The sequence below is a fragment of the Lampris incognitus genome, chromosome 10 (assembly GCF_029633865.1).
Source record: "Lampris incognitus isolate fLamInc1 chromosome 10, fLamInc1.hap2, whole genome shotgun sequence".
In the NCBI taxonomy this organism is placed as follows: Eukaryota; Metazoa; Chordata; class Actinopteri; order Lampriformes; family Lampridae; genus Lampris; species Lampris incognitus.
In genome coordinates, this window is record NC_079220.1 from 6,339,574 (window position 1) to 6,362,938 (window position 23,365).

General features: G+C 49.9%; 1 protein-coding gene across 2 annotated transcripts in view; it reads right to left on the minus strand.

The window, feature by feature from the left end:
- Window positions 1-3,187: 3,187 nt before the first annotated feature.
- Window positions 3,188-23,365, minus strand: part of clec16a (C-type lectin domain containing 16A) — a 108,015-nt gene continuing 87,837 nt past the window's right edge. For both annotated transcript variants that reach the window (XM_056288042.1, XM_056288041.1), the window contains exons 19-23: window positions 20,400-20,551; window positions 16,822-17,026; window positions 15,300-15,470; window positions 13,667-13,804; window positions 3,188-4,881 (exon numbers count right to left, since the gene is read on the minus strand). In XM_056288042.1, coding sequence (XP_056144017.1) covers window positions 4,199-4,881; window positions 13,667-13,804; window positions 15,300-15,470; window positions 16,822-17,026; window positions 20,400-20,551 — 1,349 coding nt within the window. In that variant the 3' untranslated portion in view covers window positions 3,188-4,198. The remainder of the gene's footprint in view (window positions 4,882-13,666; window positions 13,805-15,299; window positions 15,471-16,821; window positions 17,027-20,399; window positions 20,552-23,365) is intronic.

Below are 23,365 nucleotides of genomic sequence, written 5' to 3' on the forward strand. Positions count from 1 at the left end.
TTGCAGTTCTTTGCTTATTTCTCTTGTTTTTAGTCCATTAATCTTAATTACAGATTTAAAAGCCGAAAAGCATTTACAGAGCGTACAAACATATTACATACAGAAACACTACAATCAGAGAGACTTGTCATCATCATCATCATCATCACCATCATCATCATCATCATCATTGTCCCGATGACAGAAACCCGTCATGTGGCTTTCTGTGGTTAAAGGTCACGCCGACGCAACGGAGGAGCGAAAAGAGAAGCGGCCATCTTCCTTTTTTCTCTTTTCTCAACGCATAAAAGAGTTGGAGTTTCTCTTTTCCAAGAGCACCGTGACGTCTCCCTCTCCCCCCCCTCTCTCTCCCCCCCTCCCCCCCCCCCTCTCTCTACGCACGGCTAGCTATCGACAGCGATGTGCAGCTAATATTTACATTAATTTGGCGGGGAAGAGAGGGAGGAGAAAAGGAGCGGGATAGGAGCCAGTATTGCTTTGAATCCACTGAATTCCCAAAATGGATGACGACTGTACAGAAGTTCGGAAAACTAAAGAAAAGTGACCGAGGTGAAGCTTTTCAGGTGAGAACGACACGGCAGGAGAGGCGACCGGGCTACAACCAGAACTGGACTGGCCAGTAAATGATGAGGGAAAGATGGAGAGAGGACGATAAGACAGATAAAATGGATGAAAAGGAAGGAAATTCCAAATCAAGTCGGGGGGTGGGGGGGGGGGGGGGTGAAAGAAGACGAAGGTTCAAACGCGCCGATCCCGCCCCCAAGTCAATCCGGGGACGCTCCTGATTGGAGAGACAAGCTGTCCGTTACATTCATCGCTCCCCTCGTCGGTTAGCTCTTTGAAATTATTGCAGTAGTAAAGCTCCGTTCGACTGACCAGCAGGAAGAGGAGGGGCGCGAAGAGCACTGCTCTTAGACGCCGACCGTGGACCACCCGCTGGTTTTCCAAGACACAAGTGTTGAAAGTGGGCCTCAAAAGACGTGCTGGATGGTTTTCGATGAGGCTCCCCACAAATGAACACTCGTATAATACCACCAATGGCACTGCGGAAAACTATGGAAGCACGTCGTCAGTTTTCCTCAATGAGCTCTTCCCAAAGGCCCGGCAAATAATACAACGTCTCACCTCATCTCATCTTCAGCCGCTTCTCCGGGGTGGGGTCACGGTGGCAGCAAGCTAAGTAGGGCACTCCAGACGCCCCTCTCCCCCAGCACCGCCCTCCAGCTCCTCCTGGGGGATCCCAAGGCGTTCCCAGGCCAGATCGGACATGTAGTCCCTCCAGCGAGTTCTGGGTCTACCCCGGGGCCTCCTCCCAGTTGGACGTGCCCGGAAAACCTCCAAAGGGAGGCGCCCGGGAGGCGTCCTGATCAGATGGCCGAACCACCTCAACTGGCTCCTTTCGACACGAAGGAGCGGCGGCTCTACTCCGAGCTCCCTCCGGATGTCCGAGCTCCTCCTCACCCTGTCTCTAAGGCCGAGCCCGGACACCCTACGGAGACGATAGAAATAATATCACCACAATAACAGAAGCAAACATCTGTGATATCGTCGGAGAGGAAAGAAACGAGAGGGTTTTTTTGTTTCGTACTGAATCCAGGTGCGGGTCGGCGTCTAGGAGGCAACCTGTTGATACATTCAACCCGGCGGCGCCGTGACGCCTGATGTCGACTGGAGACGACCAGACCAGTCAGTGTTGTGTTTAGGAGTCGGCCGCTGGCTTGTAGCTGATGTGAACGCTCTGCCTGTGTCGGATTATTTCTTTCCTTTTTTTTGTGGATCCCCTCCCCCCTTTTCCTCCCCCATTTGTACTCGGCCCATTACCCCACTCTTCCAAGCCGTCCCGGTCGCTGCTCCACCCCCTCTGCTGATCTGCCACATGCCTCCTTCGAAACGTGTGGAGTCGCCAGCCGCTGCTTTTCACCTGACAGTGAGGAGTTTCACCTGGGGGAAGTAGTGCGTGGGAGGATCACGCTATTCCCCCTCCCCCCTGAACAGGCGCCCTGACCAGAGGAGGCGCTAGTGCAACGACCAGGACACATACCCACATCCGGCTTCCCACCCGCAGACACGGCCAATCGTGTCTGCAGGGACGCCCGACCTAGCCGGAGGAAACACGGGGATTCAAACCGGCGACCCCCATGTTGGTGGGCAACGGAATAGACCGCCACGCTACCCGGACGCCCCGCGTCTGATTATTTCAGCAAAACGTTTGTCAAGTTTCCATCAACTTCTTCCACTTGAAATGTTTTTTGTTTTGCCGTATACGTAGAAACAGTAAGACGGCATTTGCGTGGGCGGGTAGTGAGATGCTCTATGACCAGGACGACGGACCACGACCCAAATGGCACCCCATAACCCCCGGAAGCTAACCCCAACCCAGAACTGATATGTACAGGATCAGGACGTGAATTTGGGGGAAGAAAATGCTTTAATAAAAGGCAGAGACTAGAACTCGAAAATAAGATGCGTTAAAAAAAAAATGAGGATCTGACTTCAACCATTCGGGTCAAACCCAGAGAGGTCACATATTTGATTCTGAAGTGTATGGATATGTGCTGAGCACGGACTTCCCAAAGTATCTCCGCCCGAAACCACGTTTGCCTTCGGTTCCTTCAGTGTTGACTTGTAAGGTGAGATGGGTCATGCGACGTGACGTGAAGACCGAGGCCTTTCTGCATTTTGACACCACGCCCGACCGGCCGACTGGTGGCCCGGCCCCCCGTGGCCACCTGGTCCGCCCCACCAAGCTCGGCAAGAAGCAAGAGCCAAATATTGGGGGGGGGGGATTGGCGCCAAAGTGTGGGGGGGGGGTGGTTCAAAAATCCTCAAGAGGAAATACAGTGGCAGGGGGCATCCCGGGTCGAGACCCCGCAGAGCAACTTGTTCCATTCTCCAGGACTTGGGCTTTAGAGAAGGCATTGGGTGTGATGTAGGCAAAGTACCCTACATCCAAGTAGTACATCGCCCTCATATTGTGAGGCCGCTACTGTGGTACTCACGCCAACCGGTTGCAGCTTCCTTTGAGACTGGTGGGTCCTGGGGAGGAAAAAAAACAACGATCCAATATGGTAACCGTGAGTTACGATCCAGAGTCTGGATCGTACCCTTCCCCAGACCGGGAGAAACAGAAACCAACGGCCGGGACCGCCAAGAGGAATGACCACAAGCAACGCCCCCCCCCCCCACCACCACCCCCACAAAAAAACACAATGCGATGACCAACAGCCTGCTCACAGGGCGGCGTTCAAGACCTGCCTCCTTCTCCCTTGAGAGCGGTGAACCACACGGCCGATCACACGCGCCACATATTCCGTGAGATCGATAACCACGAACCAAACCCACCGATCTGACCCGCCTGGTCTTGCAGCTAACTGGTGTGTGAAATGAACAGATGCTCATTGTTCAGGTGGCGTGAGGAAAAGCGAATTAGCTGTGTGAGACACACTGCTGGGGTCACACAATCATCTCAGTGGTGCGATGTTAAAACCGCATGTGTGCGTGCCTACACACACAAAAATACAAAAAAAAAAACAAATACACACACTCACACACACACACAAACAGTGTCAGAATTGTAGATGGCAGTAAGTTGTAAGTCGGAGATGCAGTGGTTAAAGAACAACTGTAGCCTAGCTCTGTGTGTGTGTGTGTGTGTAGGGGTGTGTGTAGGGGTGTGTGCGTTTGTGTATTACAATATGGAGCGTTGCATGAGTTCCTGTTGACAGTGAATGCCCTGATGCAAAGAGAACTATATCAGACTTTTAAAAACCTTACAAGTGCTTAAACAGCCTATGCGGTGTGTGTGTGTGTGTGTGTGCGTTATGTGTTTCCGCGAGGTGACAAATCATCTGTCGATGTGAGGTGAATATAAAACAATGCTGGTTGTGCACACAGTCAAGACACACATGCACACTCGCAACCACACTCAGGCAACAGGAGCAAACCTTTGACCCTCTGTTCCCCGGTCAGCCCAGTGGGAAAAAACAAAACACACAAATGAGAGAAAAAGGTCCGTCATGTGCAAACACGAGCGTTGAAAGGCCTCCAAAAAAGCCTCTTGGACTGTTTACACATCAAACATGAACGACAGGTAGCGACATGAAGATATGCTGCAGCCAAGCCGGACAGCCCAACTATCACTCCTTGATGTTAGCAGTGTGTGTGTGTGTGTGTGTGTGTGTGTGTGTGTGTGTGTTGTCTAATCCAGCTCTGGGGAGTCTGGTGCGTGCGTCAGTTCAGAGTGCGTTTCTCCGCCTTCCCTCATTGCCGTACTCTCTGCATCTTGTGGCTCTGTGGCAGGGGATGTGTCTGTGTCTGGCCCAGCCCCCGTGGGCGTGTCTCCCTCAACAGGCTCCTCCCCCTCGGGCTGCTCGGCCGCTTCCGTCTGCGGCTCTGCGGAGAGGGGCGCGTCTCCCTCAGCACTGTCCTGCCCCTCGGGCTCGCCGGTGGGCGCCGCCAGCTCCGCCGTGGCGGCTTCCCCCCTCACGGTGGCATCCGTGTCTCCATCTTCCTCTCTTAGCTCTTCCTCTTTCTTGTCCGCCCCCTCTTTCTCTCCACTCTCATCATTGTCATTGTCCTCCTCCTCCTCCGCAATGGAGGTGTTGGTTCTGTGGCCGGGGGCTGGCTTCACAGGGGTGTGCGTGGCGCAGGGGTGTAGGTGCAGGGGGGCAGCGGGGGGCAGCAGGGTGAGCGACTCGACGCTGAGCGTGTCGGCGCTGTCGTCCGTTAGCAGGGAGATGGTGGGCTGGGAGGCAGGGGTGAGGCTGGGGGCCAGAGCCGGGGCTGGAGGAGGGGAGGAGACCAGCGTCACGTCCCCTCCTCCTCCTTCCCCTTCTCCGCTAGAGGAGGAGGGGGCGGTGTGCTCCAAATATGTGCCGTCATCTATGAGAGGAAGGAGTGGACAGACACAGACGGATTATGTAGAGAGGTTTATGTAGAGAGACAGACGATATATTTTGGTTTCTGCTTTCAGTACTTTGAAACTTGAGAAACTGGGGGAATCTACAGCAGTTCTCTGTGAATCACGGATGCGCACGTGTACGCAGGTTTTGTTTCCAACGCAAAACTGCACCATCTTATATCACTCCATGATCCTATTTACATGCCGTCAATAAATCTGACGCAAGTGAATAATTGAATTAAGATGATAATTATAATTAGCCATCTACTTGCGTTTGCAATAATGTGGTCAATTTGATAATTAGAGTTGACAAGACTCATTAGATCGGTGAATTATGGAAACACAAGTTACGTCGCATATGACCCGACATCCCACATAGTGTTCTTTTCAGAAAATGCGTCCATTTCTGTTTCTATCGCCTATCTAAAAACTTAGGGATGTTGAGCCCCTGCATTTTACTGAGTATGAACATTGTTCCAATCCAGAGATAAGGTTGTCCATTGCCACCTGCCATGTGGTCTATTGTTTCAGCATCGTTTCAGTAACTGCAGCAAATCCATCCATCATCCGAACCGCTTATCCTGCACTCAGGGTCGCGGGGATGCTGGAGCCTACCCAGCAGTCACTGGGTGGCAGGTGGGGAGACACCCTGGACAGGCCGCCAGGCCATCACAGGGCCAACATACACACATTCACACCTAGGGACAATTTAGTACGGCCGATTCACCTGACCTACATGTCTTTGGACTGTGGGAGGAAACCAGAGCCCCCAGAGGAAACCCACCCAGACACAGGGAGAACATGCAAACTCCACTCAGAGGACAACCCAGGATGACCCCCAAGGTTGGACTACCCCGGGGCTCGAACCCAGGACCTTCTTTCTGTGAGGCGACCGCGCTAACCACTGCACCAACATGCCGGCAAAATTAAGACATTTAAAGTGAGTTTTTTTTTCTGGACCCCCCCCCCCTTTTCTCCCCAGTTGTATTTGGCCACTGTGATGGTGTCCAGTGTGTCTCCCCTCCTACTGGGATAGACTCCAGCATTCTGTGACCCCCATTGGGATAAGCGGCTTGGATAATGGATGGATGGATGTATTTGGGCAATTACCCCACAATTCCCACTAAAAGGTGACATGAAAATACCACTATAAATAAAAAAATATATAAATATAAATAAATAAATATATGTATCTTTATTTAAATATAAATAAAATCTTATAAAATAGATAAACATATTTAAATGTACATATAAATAATAATAAATAAAGAAATCAATCAAATATAAATAAAATGTATTTATATTTATTTAAATGTAAATAAAATCTGACCACTGATTGCTCAGAGAGAAATTGAACAGCTGTTTATAACCAGGAAATGCCAAAGCAGGTCTTACGAAACTTGTATTACACTTGATAATCTATCCATGTAAACAATTATTTGTTGTCAGTGACTCTCTTAGTTACACTAATATTGTTCATGTGAGGACACACATAGAGTTGGTCTTATTGATTTTTTTGAAAATAAAACACTCGTGTGGGGCGCTGGTAGACAAGGGAGGAAAAATTAGTCAACACGCCCACAAATGACCAGCAGGGCTGCGTTGTGAGGGGGTACTATCTGCAGTGGAAAACGAAATCCCAAAAAGTAAAGCAAGTAGAGCCGAATAGAGTTGAGCTGAGCCAATACTGTGCAGTGGAAAAGGGACATAAGTGACCTCTTCAGTCTCAGCTGACAGCAGGTATCCCCACCCGTATAAACAGCACAGTAGCATAACGACCGAAACCAATGATTGGTTTCACACGCAAATTGGCGTGGCCATTAACTGCAATTACAATGGCCATGTGTACGATTCACAGAGGATTGGGGAATAGTTGCAATCACAGCATTGTACAGTGCATCTGGAAAGTATTCACACCCCTTCACTTTCCCCACATTTTGTTATGTTACAGCCTTATTCCAAAATAGATTAAATTCCTTTTTTTTCTTATCAATCTACACACAATACCCCATAATGACAAAGCGAAAAAGGTTTTGTAGAAATTCTTGCAAATTTATTAAAAATAAAAAACATGTACATAAGTATTCACACCCTTTACTCAGTCCTTGGTTGAGGCACCCTTGGCAGCGATTACAGCCTCAAGTCTTTTTGGGTATGAAGCTACAAGCTTGGCACACCTATATTTGGGGTATTTCTCCCATTCTTCTCTGCAGATCCTCTCGAGCTCTGTAAGGTTAGATGGGGAGCGTTGCTGCACAGCCATTTTCAGGTCTTTCCAGAGATGTTCAATGGGGTTCAAGTCTGGGCTCTGGATGGGCCACTCAAGGACATTCATTGTCGTGTTGAAAGGTAAACCTTCGCCCCAGTCTGAGGTCCTGAGCGCTCTGGAGCAGGTTTTCATCAAGGATCTCTCTGTACTTTGCTCCTTTCATCTTTCCCTCGATCCTGACTAGTCTCCCAGTTCCTGCCGCTGAAGAACATCCCCACAGCATGATGCTGCCACCACCATGCTTCACTGTAGGGACGGTATTAGCAAGGTGATGAGAGGTGCCTGGTTTCCTCCAGACCTGACGTTTGGCATTCAGACCAAAGAGTTCAATCTTGGTTTCATCAGACCAGAGAATCTTGTTTCTCATGGTCTGAGAGTCCTTTGGGTGCTTTCTGGCAAACTCCAAGCGGGCTGTCATGGGCCTTTTACTGAGCAGAGGCTTCCGTCTGGCCACTCTACCATAAAGGCCTGATTGGTGGAGTGCTGCAGAGATGGTTGTCCTTCTGGAAGGTTCTCCCATCTCCACAGAGAAACGCTGGAGCTCTGTCAGTGACCATCGGGTTCTTGGTCACCTCCCTGACCAAGGCCTTTCCCCCCCGATTGCTCAGCTTGGCTGGGTGGCCAGCTCTAGGAAGAGTCCTGGTGGATCCAAACTTCTTCCATTTACAAATGATGGAGACCACTGTGGTCTTCTGGACCTTCAAAGCTGTAGAATTTTTTTTGTACCCTTCCCCAGATCTGTGCCTCGATACAATCCTGTCTCGGAGGTCCACAGACAATTCCTTTGACTTCATGGCTTGGTTTCTGCTCTGACATACACTGTCAACAGTGGGACCTTATATAGACAGGTGTGTGCCTTTCCAAATCATGTCCAATCAATTGAATTTACTACAGGTGGACTCCAATAAAGATATAGAAACATCTCAAGGATGATCAGTGGAAACAGGATGAACCTGAGCTCAATTTTGAGTGTCATAGCAAAGGGTGTGAATACTTATGTATATGCAATATTTCCGTTTTTTATTTTTAATAAATTTGCAATAAATTCTGAAAAACCTCTCACTTTGTCATTATGGGGTATTGTATGTAGATTGATGAGAAAAAAAAAGGAATTTAATCCATTTTAGAATAAGGCTGTAACATAACAAAATGTGGGGAAAGTGAAGGGGTGTGAATACTTTCCGGATGCACTGTAAGATGGCGAGCTAACCGGATCCTCCAGGAGGCACAGAGCCAGCTGTTGAAAGAACCGGTGAGACAAACTAATTTTACCATTGACGCTTTGAAAGCAAAACAGGAGCTGATACAACAGAGCCTCGCGTCATGGCTGGAAGAGACCTCTTTCCAACATGTGACTGAGTTCATGGAGAAGGCTCGCCTAGCGCAACATGGAACGTCGAAAACCAAGCGGCGAAAGAAGTTCCTTCTACTTGCTGCACACACCAGAGACAACGGCGCACAACGGACGGCACCCTTGACGGCAGACGGAGAGACACACGCCAGACACACGCCGGCGATGTGGACAAGTGGGTGAAGAATCTGTTCGACAGACAGACAACTCACCCAGGCGGAGAAAGACATCCTTGCTCAGGGGCTGAATTTTGCTGTCACACCCGAGGGAAATCCCAATGGTGGAACTGATCATAGCCATGGAATCGGCGATCCGTAACAACAATATCACAAACCCGGAAGCGGAGCAACTGCGGACAAAAGTTTCAGCCTGCCTCAGCAATGCGGCGCCATCCAACAGCAGCAGCGATGAGAAGAATGCACTCACGACTCTCAGTAAGGACCAGGGGTGGGACAATTCTGGATTGAATTCCGAATCATTCGATACGGTCTTCACGGTTCGAGACGCTCCCCATTTCGTGAGACTGTGTGTTATTAACACCAGAACGACCGGGATTTCACTCCTCCCTAAAACGACCATGGGCGGTCAAATACAGCTGGTTTTTAAAGTCTATATTCTGTCAAGATAAATACCCGATTGAGATATTAATGCATTGCATATGTCACCAAAATTACCATTTTAACAACTGTTTTATTAAACCAGATGGACTATCATGAGAAAGTTGTGATGTTACTCAGCGACATGAATACTTATGAGCCCCCGACACGAGATCCAGGCAGTCGGTTAGAACGGGACAATGCTATTGACAGAGTTTTGTAGCACAGATTATACCCAGGGGAAGCTACACCCAGTCTGTATGGCTTACCTAACCTATAACATCTCTACATTTCTGGCGTCTATTTTCAACCCGCTGGTAGACAGTACTGAACATTACATTCACAACACTATGGATTAGATGGGTAAGGTGAGGGACATCATTATGGGGGGGGGGGGGGTTGTTGATGAAACAATGGTCTCGTATGACGTTAAGTCCTCTCTTCACGTGCGTTCCTGTTGATGAAGCAGTGCAGGTAGTGCATATGAAATTAAAAAACGACCCCACCTTGAGCAATAGGACCACCCTTAACACTGACCGAGTGTGTCTGCTCCTGAAGCTGTGTCTCCAGTCCACATTACTTCACACACAGGGGGCAGTACTATAGGCAGAGGCATGGGTGTGCTATGGGTTCCCCAGTCTCACCTGTAGTGGCCAACCTGTATATAGAGGAAGTGGAAAAGAGGGCTCTGACACCACCTAGCCATGAGTTCAGATTTGTGGACGACACCTGGGTTAAAATTAAATCTCAGGATGTAGCACATTTCACCGACCATGTGAACTCTGTGGACAACCACATCAAGTTCACCAGGGAGGATGTGAAAAATGACTGGTTAGCCTTCTTCTTCTTTTTTTTTTGGATCCCCCCCCCCTTTTTTTTTCTATCCAATTGTACCGTCCAACTACCCCACTCTTCCAAGCCGTCCCGGTCGCTGCTCCACCCCCTCTGCCAATCTGGGGAAGGCTGCAGACGCCTCCTCCCATACATGTGGAGTTGCCAGCCGCTTCTTTTCATCTGACAGTGAGGAGTTTCACCAGGGGGACATAGCGCGTGGGAGGATCATGCTATTCCCCCCCAGTCCCCCCCCGGAACAGGCATCCCGACCGACCAGAGGTGCTAGTGCAGCGACCAGGACACACACCCATATCTGGCAGACACGGCCAATTGTGTCTGTAGGGACGCTTGACCAAGCCGGAGGTAATATGGGGATTCGATCCGACGCTCCCCATGTTGGTAGGCAATGGAATAGACCGCCACGCTACCCGGATGCCCCAAGTTAGCCTTCTTATTGCAAGTGGTGATGCGGGACAATTGATTGTTGAAGTTTACCGTAAACCAACACATACTAATCAGTACTTAAGGTTTGACTCTCATCATCCACCGGAGCACAAACTAGGAGTCATCAGGACGCTGTACCACCAAGGTCCCCACCGACACAGCGGCCGGGGAAGGGGAGAAATCCCACGTTAAACAGGCCCTGGTTAAGTGTGGTTATCCTAACTGGGCGTTTGTCAAAGCCGGGAAGACGCCCAAACAGTGCACCAGCCAATCAAAGAGAGGAGAAGGACAACAGCTGCCTAAGCGTAAACCAGTGGTGATTCCTTATGTGGCGGGGGTGTCAGAACAGTTGAGAAGTGTATTTTCCAAACACCGCGTCTCAGTTGCTTTCAAACCCCAAAACACGCTGCACCAGAAGCTGGTCCACCCCAAAGATCGGGTCCCCCGGCACAACCAGAGCAATATAGTGTACGCTGTGAAGTGCCAGGAGGGTTGCCGTGACTTGTACGTTGGGGACACCAAACAGACGCTGGCCAAGAGGACGGCACGACACAGGAGAGCTAACACGCCGGGCCAGGACTCCACAGTCTACACCATCTACAGGCCAGTGGCCCCTCTTTCAAGGATGAGGATGTGCACATCCTTGATAGGGAGGAACGCTTGTTTGAACGGGGAGTCAAAGAGGCCATCTGTGTGAAGAGGGAACGACCATCCCTGAGCTGGGAGGGGGGGGCTTAGAGTACATCTGTCACCATCTTACAATGCTGTGATTGAAAACATTACCGAATCCTCTGTGAATAGTACACATGGCCATTGTAACTCTAGTTAATGGTCATGGTAATTTGCATATGAAACCGATCGTTGGTTTGAGTCGTGATGCCACTGTGTTGTTTATAAGGGTGAGGATACCTGCAGTCAGCTGAGACTGAAAAGACAACTTATGCCCCTTTTCCACTGCACGGTACTGGCTCAGCTTGACTCTACTCTATTCGACTCTACACGCTTTACTTTTTGGGATTTCCTTTTCCGCTGCAGATAGTATCCCCTCATGGAGAAGCCCCGCTGGTCATTTGTGGGCGTGTTACCTCGTGTGTTTTTTTTTAGATTTTACTTACATTTAAATAAATATACGGATATTTATATTTATTTATTTATTTATTCATAGTGGTATTTTCATGTCACGTTTTAGTATCGGCTCAGCTCATTTGGAACCTCGACGGAGGCGGTACCAAAAAAAGTACCCGGTACCAGGTACTATCCCTAACTTTTGCCCAGTGGAAAACCAAAAAAAGCGAGCGGCGCCGAGTTGAGTCGAGCCGGTGCCATGCAGTGGAAAAGGGGCGTTAAGATTGAGGAAACATTTCTCCCACTAAACGTTGCGTTCGGATGAACAGATTCAGCTTTCTGCGACACAACATGTCACGTTACTAGTAACACAACACATGCCGTAGAATGCATGATGCATTTAGCTATTTGTGTGTGTGTGTGTGTGCGTGTGCGTGCATGTATGTACTCTATTCAGACCAGAATCACAACATCCGACTACGGGTCTACATCTGAGAACTGGAACCCAGTATTGATACTGACACAGGTAAGAATGAAAGGGTGCAGCATATCAGATGTATAAATATCAGAATCATTTCTTAACACTGACACAATTCAGTGAGAGAAACTGAACATGTTGACATGAACATGTATATTTATGCCGTTTCCTGAGGGGAATCGATGGCTTATTAATTTACATAACATTGGCACACGTAACGTCATACCCCGCTGATACAATGGCCATTCCTATACAAATGTGCCTTCTTAAAAGGTCGGTTGGCCAGGCCCACTCAAGATGGCTGCCAAAGAACCCGTGATAATGAGGGGCGTCCCGGTAGCATAGTGGTCTATTCCGTTGCCTACCAAGACGGGGGTCGCGGGTTCGAATCCCCGAGTTACCTCTGGCTTGGTTGGGCGTCCCTACAGACACAACTGGCAGTGGCTGCGGGTGGGAAGCCGGATGTGGGTATGTGTCCTGGTCGCTGCACTAGCGCCTCCTCTGGTCAATCGGGGCGCCTGTTTAGGCGGGGAGGGGGAACTGGGGGGAATAGCGTGATCCTCCCATGTGCTACGTCCCCCTGGTGAAACTCCTCACTGTCAGGTGAAAAGAAGCGGCTGGTGACCCCACATGTCTCGGAGGAGGCATGTGGTAGTCTGCAGCCCTCCCCGGATCGGCAGAGGGGGTGGAGCAGCGACCGGGGCGGCTCGGAAGAGTGGGGGAATTGGCCACGCACAATTGGGGTGAAAAAGGGAGGAGAAAAAAACAGAAGCTGTGATAATGTTGTCATTGAAATAAGCATTTTGAAGAAGAAAAGGCGCCAGACATTGGACAACCAATGCCCATTTGGGTGATGATGTCATCAAAATTGTGACCAGCCTTTTGCATAGTGACATCATACATGATGTCCTTACATCTGGAGGTGTCACTTGAATATAATCTAATTCTTTTTTTTTTTGGATTTCCCCCCCATTTACTCCCCAACTGCATTTGGCCAATTACCCCACTCTTCCAGGGAGGGCTGCAGACTACCACATGCCTCCTCCGATACATGTGGAGTTGCCAGCCACTTCTTTTCACCTGACAGTGAGGAGTTTCACCAGGGGGACGTAGTGCGTGGGAAGATCACGCTATTCCCCCCCCCAGTTCCCCCCCGAACAGGCACACTGACCGACCAGAGGAGGCGCTAGTGCAGCAACCAGGACACATACCCACATCCGGCTTCCCACCCGCAGACACGGCCGGTTGTGTCTGTAGGGACGCCCGACCACGCCGGAGGTAACACGGGGATTTGAACCGGCGATCCCCGTGTTGGTAGGCAATAGAACAGACCGCTACACAACCCGGACGCCCTAGGATTTAATTCTACAGAGACTGCATCCAACACCTCTCGCCGTAATCTACAAAACGGCAGTTTTGTTGAGGTGTGACCTGCTGCTGGGACCAGTCAAACAGAACCAAACCAAGTCCTGAAGCAACTGTTAACACTTCTATAACACTCACACACCCATACCAGTATATCAAAGATGGCTGAATCAGTTCATCCTACTTTCTTACCTGGATTAATGAGCATACCTGATGCCCCACCTGCATGGTACGGTATTGGTATGTATGGAGGGCACGGGATGGAAAACTGTGAAACCGGTTCTTAGGGAGCTCTGTACGTCAATGCAGTGTATGAATATGTTGTATAGAGGTTTTCGCACGCACATTTGTGTGTGTGTGTTACCTGTAGAGTTCTGTACTGATATAGTACTCGCTGTCACGGAGTCACACCGCCCTGTACTCCCACTCCCACTGGAGGGAGTTGAGGGAGACGAGACGGGGGAGGGACTGTGCTGGGATATACAGTGTGCCACCGCAAAACCTGGGAAAGACCATATATGTGTGTGTGCGCACACACACGCACATGCGCACACACACACAAACACACACATGCGCACACACACACACACACCCCAGTTATTTTCCTTTTTCATATTGTTGGTAAATGTCCATTGTATTTTTTATTTTCATTTATTTATATTTATTTATTATCTATATTATGTTTATTTATATATTTGTTATTTATATTATATTTATTTATATATGTTTATTATTTTTATTTATCTATTTATTATTTACTATTTACATTATATTTATTTTTATTTATTTAAAAATTCTACTTAAATTGCATTGCATTACTTTTATTAAAAAAAAAGTGTCCAAAATAAATTAGGTGCAATTGATAGATTGTTTCTACAGGAAAAAAAAAACTAAAAACCCTAATAGTCAAATACGGGGGCGGTTTTAAATAGTTCCTGTGCTTTTGTCGGCAACAGTCATCAACTTGATCTGAAGAACAGATTATTTCACTGAATTCTCATTTCATTACTTAAGGGCTTGTTTCTAGAGACCAGCCCGATGCTGGAAGGTTAAGTAAAGCTACCAGCACATGTAAGTGGAGACTGTTGAGTACATACAGGGAGACGGAGACCGGTTTTACAAGGCCATCAGATACAGCAGAATACAGAGTCGGGTCAACGGGGCCAATCTTGAAGCCACAGCACATAGCGTACAGGACCCTGAAGGACACTGGCATTTACCGGTGTGGAAAGATGGCGGCGCGAATTCACGTTTGCGGCGGCGTCACCGTGCAGTGTCTTTGTCCGCGTCTGCGTCTAAGGTGTGTCTTCGTTTGATAGCTGGGAGAGCCTGGTCTGCTGCATCCTGTGGGCCCAGGGACCACGGGCCCTGTCTGGAGCTGCACCCGAGGGGGTAACACCGAGGGCGGTCTGACAGGATGCGGAAGCGGGGCAGGCTAAGCTAACTGCTAGCCCATGCAGACCGGCAGTTCCGATAACACAGAGGGCGGTCTGGCAGCGGCCTCACCTGGCGTTGACTTGTGGTACTTTTGGTGTTGTTGTGTGGAGTGCGGGGAGGTGTGTCAAGGGTGTCTGACCGAGGGCTAGCATTGGATCGGCTGAGGGAGCTTGGTCTGCTGCATTCCGGTGGGCCCAAGGACCACGGCCCCTGCCTGGAGCTGCTCCCCAAGAGGAAACACCGAGGGCGGTCTGACAGGACGCGGAAGCGGGGCAGAATAAGCTAACTGCTAGCCCATGCAGACCAGCAGTTCCGACAGTCATCCTGGATGGCGTTCGGTCCGTTGGACAGCGATTTTATTTTATTTTTTGTTTAGTTTGGATGGATGTGTTAGTTTGGATACATGTGTTAGTTTGGATATATGTGTTCTTGCTGTTTTTGGATGTGTGTTTTTGTCTTTGTGTTGCACTGCGGTGGGCTGGGGGGGGAACGACATTTTGTTTCATTTCATGTATGACAAAGTATTCCTGAAGTATTCCTGATTCCTAACGGTACATTACCTGGGACTTTATCCACGGAGGCGAAGACAGATCTGTTTGCTGTGGGGTCATTGGGCGCTCGCCGCGACTGCTCATAGAAACGGAAGGGCAGGCCGCCGGGTGAGGCGTTCGCAGTCTGGCTGAAGCCCAACACCTCTGTTGCACCAGGCTGCACGGGCAAGTCCAGAAGGGCTGTGTGTGTAGTGAGACAAAGAAACGGTGACAATGTCGGAGTGTACATATGTGTGTGTGTGTGTGTGTATGTGAGCGGGTGCAGTGAAAAGGAAAGTCTTTGAGTGGATTCGCAACACTAATCTAAACAGACTTGTAAGTGTGTGCGTGTGTGTGTTTGTGTGTGTGTGTGTGTGTGTGAAAACCCCGGTTACATGATAACAGGGCTTCCTTTGGCGAGCCGCCGCTTGGCTAAAGAGTGCCTTCCTTTACAGTTCTACAAAACAGGCCCCGGAGATAGGATGACTAACAGGTGCACCCATTACTTGGAGCGATTCCTGTGACCTGTCAGGTTTGAGCGTCTATACCGGAGGGGTCATTATTAGCTTACTTGTGCTTGTTGCTGTGTGTGGAATGATTATTAATAACTCATTTGCATGTATTCCCACATCTGTGCAGCAAGGGAAGCTGACACCACCTTCTGGTGCATTGCAAAATAAATTGTGATTTGCGGCCTGTTGAGTTTACCAAGGAACTATGGCAGGGATCCCACCACCCTGCTTCAGGTTGATTAATGTGATAAACAGCGTCCTGGGTGCGACGTTAAACCGCAACCGTCGGGTCGTTGGTGACTAAACCGGCACCCACACACACACACACACACACACACACTTCAACCCTTGGGGTGTTGTGAGGAGGGTGTGTGGACACCCAGCAGGACTAAAAACCAAACCTGTCAAAGGGTGGAGGAGTTCCTTTGTGAACCAACGGCCATCCATACCCGGAGAGGAGATAGGGACCACCAGGTACTCCCCCTACTGACACACAATGACTCAACCGATGTTGAGGCACCAGCTGTGCTCCTACAACCTCCATAGGTTACGGAACTGATGATGATGATAAGTGTGTTAAAACTAACTGCCTGGTTTGGCAGGAAAAATTAGGCGGTGGGACTTTGCAAACTAGTCCCAGTGGCTGGTGGATGAACAAGTCACTTTCCTTTGTGCAAAACACGTTACGCGTCACACATTCCACGCCTCTTTTTCTTAAAGTGACTTCGATCGAGTGCAACCTTAGGAGTTTCTTATCTTTAAATCCGAAACGTTACCAGTAATGGAGTGACGTGAGGTCAAGGTCTCGGAGTTTTTGCATTTTCCCTATAGCCATGAAATGACTGTGTGAGACAGAAGGCAGAGACGAGAACAGACAGCGAGAGGTTCAGAGAATCTAAAGAGAAGAGCCTACCCAAACCCGAGGGGGAGAAATGCGTCAGGGAAGGAGTTGTGTGTGTATGGGTGTCAGCGTTCGATGGAAGACAGGGTGGGGCGGGGAGCAGCGGTGACTCCGCCGTCGCCGTCTGCTCGTATCTGACCTGCGATCCTCTGCATCTTCATACGGCGGGCCTGGATGCGTCCCTTGGCAAGCCGCTGCTTGGCGATGATGCAGCGGATGTGGTCAGCGAAAATGAAGTTGGCCTGCAGGATGGGCAGGGGCTTGGCGTGCGGGTTGGAGCTGGGCTTGTGGATGACGATGTTCAGCGCTCTGCTGTCGTCCTCCACACCAGACACCTGCATGTCCTGATGTGTATATTGGGGTGGGGGGTGGGTGGAGAAAGTTTGTCTCAACTTGCTACAAATTCAGAAACAACAAATCAATCGTATTTACTTCAATTCAGACATGAATCAACTCCATACTAAACAGTAACAATTGTAATGGGGTTTCTATTGATTCTTACGTTCACCATTATTATTACTCTGTTGCCCATTTCACCTTGTACTGTTTTTGTTTTTGTTAAGTTTCCCCCCTTTTTCTCCCCCAATTGAATCTGTCCAACTACCCCACTCTTCCAAGCTGTCCGGGTCACTGCTCCGCCCCCTCCGCCGATCCGGGGAGGGCTACAGACTACCACCAGCCTCCTCCCATACATGTGGAGTCGCCAGCCGCTTCTTTTCACCCGACAGTGAGGAGTTTCACCAGGGGGACGTAGCACATGGGAGTATCACGCTATTCCCCCCAAGTTCCCCCTCCCCCCTGAACAGGCGCCTCAACCGACCAGAGGATGTGCTAGTGCGGTGACCAGGACTCATACCCACACCCAGCTTCCCACCGGCAGACATGTCCAATTGTGTCTGTAGGGACGCCCGACCAAGCCGGAGGTAACACGGGGATTTGAACTGGCGATCCCCGTATTGGTAGGCAATGGAATAGACCGCCACGCTACCCGGACGCCCCCCTTGTACTGCATTTCTGATGAATCTGTGACTTTTCTCTTTTGTGCTTTCATTTAATGTACTCAAGTGTTTCATCAACACAGGCCGCTTCCTCTAATGTTAAGGAGGCGTCCTGAAACTGAATGTGAATTGGGAGGAAGGGAGACGGAAAGATGGAGAAGGCGAGGAAAGGACAGCCACGGAAGGAGGGGAGAAACAGGAATAGACGAGAGAAGACGGGAGACGGCGGGAGGACTAGAGCGAAGGCTAAAACAGAAAGAGGAGGAAGAAGAAAAGAGGGAGTGAGGGACAGAGATGGGAAGTGAGCGGGAGAAAGAAAGAGAGGAGGAGAAAGCGAGGAAGAAAAAACAGCGAGAAGAATGGAAAGAGAAAGAGACGAAAAGAGGGAAAAACAGGAGGGCAAAAACAGGGAAAGAAGAAATGAGATGATTGGGAGAGTGAATACGACGACAAAAAAGGGGGAAAAGAAACAAAGGAGGGAGAGCAGAATCCAAACACACAGTGAGAAAGAGAGAGAGAGGGAGAGAGAGAGAGAGGGAGAGAGAGAGAGAGAGAGAGAGGGAGAGAGAGAGAGGGAGAGAGAGAGAGAGAGAGAGAGAGAGAGAGAGAGAGAGAGAGAGGGAGAGAGGGAGAGAGAGAGAGAGAGAGAGAGAGAGAGAGGGAGAGAGGGAGAGAGAGAGAGAGAGAGAGAGAGAGAGAGAGAGAGGGAGAGGGAGAGAGAGAGAGAGAGAGGGAGAGAGGGAGAGAAGAAGCAGAGGAATTGTGACTTATATTAAGCGCTGGAAAGTGACTGAGTAAGCGAGCCGAACGGACAAGGCGTTCACGCTGGAAAGGAAGTCCACGTCATCGACACATCAAATGTCAGAGGAAACACTGCGTAAAAACAATACTAAACCATGATAAGACAGGCCACCCGCTAATGACAAAGAGACGCGGAGCGAGACGAGGGACAACAAAGGCAGCCAGCGGACAGACGAAGGCGGGCGAACCCAAGGAAAGGGTTAAACTAAAGTGAGAAAACGTAAAGTGTAATGTAAACCAGAAGTGAGAGAACGAGGACGAGAAGACGGGGGGCTGTGAAAATGGTGACGAGAAAGAAGACGAACGGAGGAAGGAGGCGAGTCCGGGCAGCGTGGCGGTCTATTCTGTTGAGCTACCACCACGGGGATCGCCGGTTCGAATCCCCGTGTTGCCTCCGGCTTGGTCGGGCGTCCCTACATACGCAACTGGCCGTGTCTGCGGGTGGGAAGCCGGGTGTGGGTGTGTGTCCTGGTCACTGCACTAGCGCCTCCTCTGGTCGGTCGGGGTGCCTGTTCGAGGGGGGAGGGGGAACTGGGAGGGGGGGGTAGCGATATCCTCCCACGCGCTATGTCCCCCCTGGTGAAACTCCTCACTGTCAGGTGAAAAGAAGCGGCTGGCGACTCCACATGTATGGGAGGAGGCGTGTGGTAGTCTGCAGCACCTCCCCGGATCGGAAGGGCAGAAAGCGACCGGGACGGCTCGGGAAGAAGGGGGTAATTGGCCAGATACGATTGGGAAGAAAAAGGGAGCAAAAAAGGGGATGGAGGAAGGAGAGGGAGGAGTGAGAAAACAGAAACGACACAGATGCAGAGTCATGGATATGATATGAGGCACAGCCGTTACTGAGAAAACAATGTAACGACATGTAACAAACGAGCTCTCGGCACAATCAGGCAGACTGTCAGACTCTACGAGCTGACCTGAGGTTACTCTAATGTGGCACGAATGGCGACAATGCGATATAAATCGGCCGTTGGCGCCCCGGTCCTGGGTACATTCAATATAGTCCCACAAGACAAACATGTAGATGCATTAACGACGGCGGCTTATTACCCAAAGATCCTCAAAAAGAAGGGACAACACGGGTTCACAGTTCTACCGAGTGAGCCAGAGGTCCAGTTATATGTCTAGCCATCCATCCATTATCCAGTCCGCTTATCTTGCTCAGGGTCGCGGGGATGCTGGAGCCTATCCCAGCAGCCATTGCGTGGCAGGCGGGGACACACCCTGGACGCCCCCCCCCCACCCACACACACACACACACCTAGCGACAATTTAGCACGGCTGATTCACCTGACCTACATGTGTTTGGACTGTGGGAGGAAACCGGAGCCCCCGGAGGAAACCCACGCAGACACGGGGAGAACATGCAAACTCCACACAGAGGACGACCCGGGACGACCCACCAAGGTTGGACTACCCCGGGACTTGAACCCAGGACCGTCTTGCTGTGAGGCGACCGCGCTAACCACTGCGCCGCCATCTCTAGCCACTTCTAACGAAACACTCTGAATGCTTGACAGCAACACACACACACACACACACACACACACTGACTGCGGTCCAAATTTTCCGACACCCTCTAAAACTTGCTCGGAGCCGATGGCGCCGATTACTTTGTCAACAACTTGAAAAACCTGTCTACCATGACGATCAGATGGCCACAATCACAAAGCATTTGGTGAATTAGTGTTTAGTAGACTGAGACCGTGTCCACACAAGGTCTGAAGGGGGGAGGGCAAGGAATGCCAAAAGTGACGTTTTGATGAATGGGAGAGAAGAGATAAGATGAAAAAGGAAATGAAATAACAAGAAAGATAAAAGACAAGAAAAGCACCGAGTCCATTTGCCATACTATATATGGCCAAATGGACTCTAATCTCTTCACACACACACACACGCCCACGCCCACGTGTACCTGGAGTAGGCCCGCGAACTTGACCACGCCCCAGCCCAGCCGTTTGGTCTCTGGTTCAACCAGACTCATCTGGTAAATGTCTACGGCGAGGAACCTCTGGGCCTGGCCGCCATCTTTACTGACCACCATGCAGGCGATGAGGTCGCTGTTATCTGTTTGAAGGAAAGTGGGGGAATAAACAAGACATCAATTCCTTTGAATCAATGTAAAATTGCCGTTCCGACTGGTGAACCTGGGTTTGTTAGCCATCTTTCCTGGCCACTGTCACAGGCCAAAAAAGATAACAAAACCTGTAAATAAGCTGTCAACAGAAGATTAATTATAGATACTGTGGCCCCAACCTTTATTTTCCTGGCTCTCGTTCGGACTTTCGGTCCTCTTTGACCAGATCAAAAGAAGCTGATAAACTTTATATCACCGATATTGAACTAAAATGAGCAAACTTTGGGTTGGGCCGTCATCTTTCCTGGCCACAGAGTACATAAAGCAGAACACAATCCTGCACACTGTGTTTCGCATTGTGACACTGACACTTACAGTGCCTTGCCAATGTATTCAACCCCGTTGACAAGTCATCACCAATTTCTGGATTATAAATGGATGGAGTCTTATGGATCATTAAAGATTATACAAGATACGGGTCGGGGATGAGTGGTAGCCTCAAGTGAAGGAGTTCAAGTATCTCGGGGTCTTGTTCACGAGTGAGGGGAGGATGGAGCGGGAGATTCACGGGCGGATTGGTGCAGCATCGGCAGTAATGTGGATGTTGTACCGGACCGTCGCGGTGAACAGGGAGCTGAGCCGGGAGGCAAAGCTCTCAATTTACCAGTCAATCTTCGTTCCAACCCTCACCTATGGTCATGAGCTTTGGGTGGTAACCGAAAGGGTGAGAACGCGGATACAAGCGGCTGAAATGAGTTTCCTCCGTAGGGTGTCTGGGCTCTGCCTTAGAGATAGGGTGAGGAGCCGCTGCTCCTTCGCATCGAATGGAGCCAGTTGAGGTGGTTCGCGCATCTGATCAGGATGCCTCCTGGGCGCCTTCCTTTGGAGGTTTACCGGGCACGGCCAACTGGAAGGAGACCCCGGGGTAGACCCAGAACTCCCTGGAGGGACTACATGTCCAATCTGGCCTGGGAACGCCTTGGGATCCCCCAGGAGGAGCTGGAGGGCGTTGCTGGGGAGAGGGACGTGTGGAGCGCCCTACTTAGCTTGCTGCCACCGCCACCCGACCCCGGAGAAGCGGCTGAAGATGAATGAATGAATATTATAATTAATATTTTATATTAATAAAATCAAATTTATTAATAAAAAGTCAGTGAAACACAACTTAGTTGGGCTGTGGGAACATGCTGTGAGAGCTTACGGGTTCACAACAGTAATATTGTTCAGGAACAGACGTGTGAGTATCTTTTACAATCCGGAAATGAGGGACGACTGTCGAGGGGGTTGAATACTTTTGCAAGGTGCTGTAAATGGCCTTTAGAGTACCGACCGTTTCCGTCTAACCGGATATTAGTCAGAGTTATACAAATCCATTCACGGCAAAGTCAACATCTTAAACCACGTCATGCATGTTCCAATTTGATATCAGGTGTGGTGTCTGACAATTGTCAGTGTACGCACAAACACATTAAACACATTGAACACCGTGTGATGAAAGGCTATATAAACGTCCACCTGAGTCAGATCATGAGTCATTATACGGATGTAAACCATTAAACAAGCAGCGTCCGATCTGTCCGATATCAAGCATGAACGCTTTAAAGCACCACATGCCGTGAAATCCCATCAACCTCTTGGTTGACGGGGCGCCCAGAGTTAAGTAAATACAAGAAAAACAGCTAACAGTTCGACAATCCCCAGTTGGATTTGACAGGCGTCCCTTCAGCCCACTGAGACAGGCCTATGTTGTACAGTACAGGCTGGTGCAACTGGTACGGCTGAACACCCGGGGTTTGGGTAGGGACGCTGTTAGCAACGAGCTTCCTGGTATCTACGAGAAAAACGGATGCTATTTCCACGTCTGTGTGGTGCAGTGGTGACTCTGAGGTGACTCTAGGCAATCTTGCTGTGTCCGACTCAGGAATCAGGAAGAATCAGGAACGAGGACTCAGGAACAATGTATTGCCATTTCTTTCATGTACTTGTGTACACAAAAGAAAGGAAATTCCGTTTCCCCCCCTGCCCACAGCAGTGCGACACAAAAGACAACAGCACACATCCAAAAACATCCAAAAAAACAACAACAGAGAGAACAAAGCAAAAACAAACACAAACAGGTAACAACAGAGTCCACAGCGCTGTCCAAAATAGAGGACGAACGCCAGCCAGGATGACTGTCAGAACTGCCGGTCTGCATGGGCTAGCAGTTAGCTTAGCCTGCCCCGCTTCCGCGTCCCGCCAGACCGCCCTCGGCGTTTCCTCATCGGGCGCAGCTCCAGCAGACCAGGCTCCCCCCAGGAGATCCAACGCCAGCTCTCCCAGCCATCAAACAAAGACAAAACAAACCTGGACGCAGGCGTGGAAAGGCACCGCATGGACGGCGCTGGGTGAAGCCGCTGCAAATGCGAATTTGCGCCACCATCTTCCCACGATTCGCGCAATGATAATAACTCACACATAGATTTCTTAACTCCAGCCCTTCGCACCTCCAGCACTGTCATCTTTTTAATTACGTGAGGTAGTCGGTTGATTTCACCTGTAGGCGGACCTAAGAGCTCGTTAATTAGACAACAGAGTAGAAAACCAGCGGTATTGTGTCTGAGCGACTCGAGCTGAGGGCCACTGTTTCACTTCCTCTAGTCGTTTCCCCACAATCTTCACCTCCTGAGAAGAAAGTTGGGGTGTGCATCCTTTTCTCCTATATGAAGCGTTTGACTGCACCGAAGTACACTAAATAAAATGGTGTGCTGGTTGAGGGCAGGCGCCTCTCAGCATTTCACATGACTAAGTCAACAACAACAACA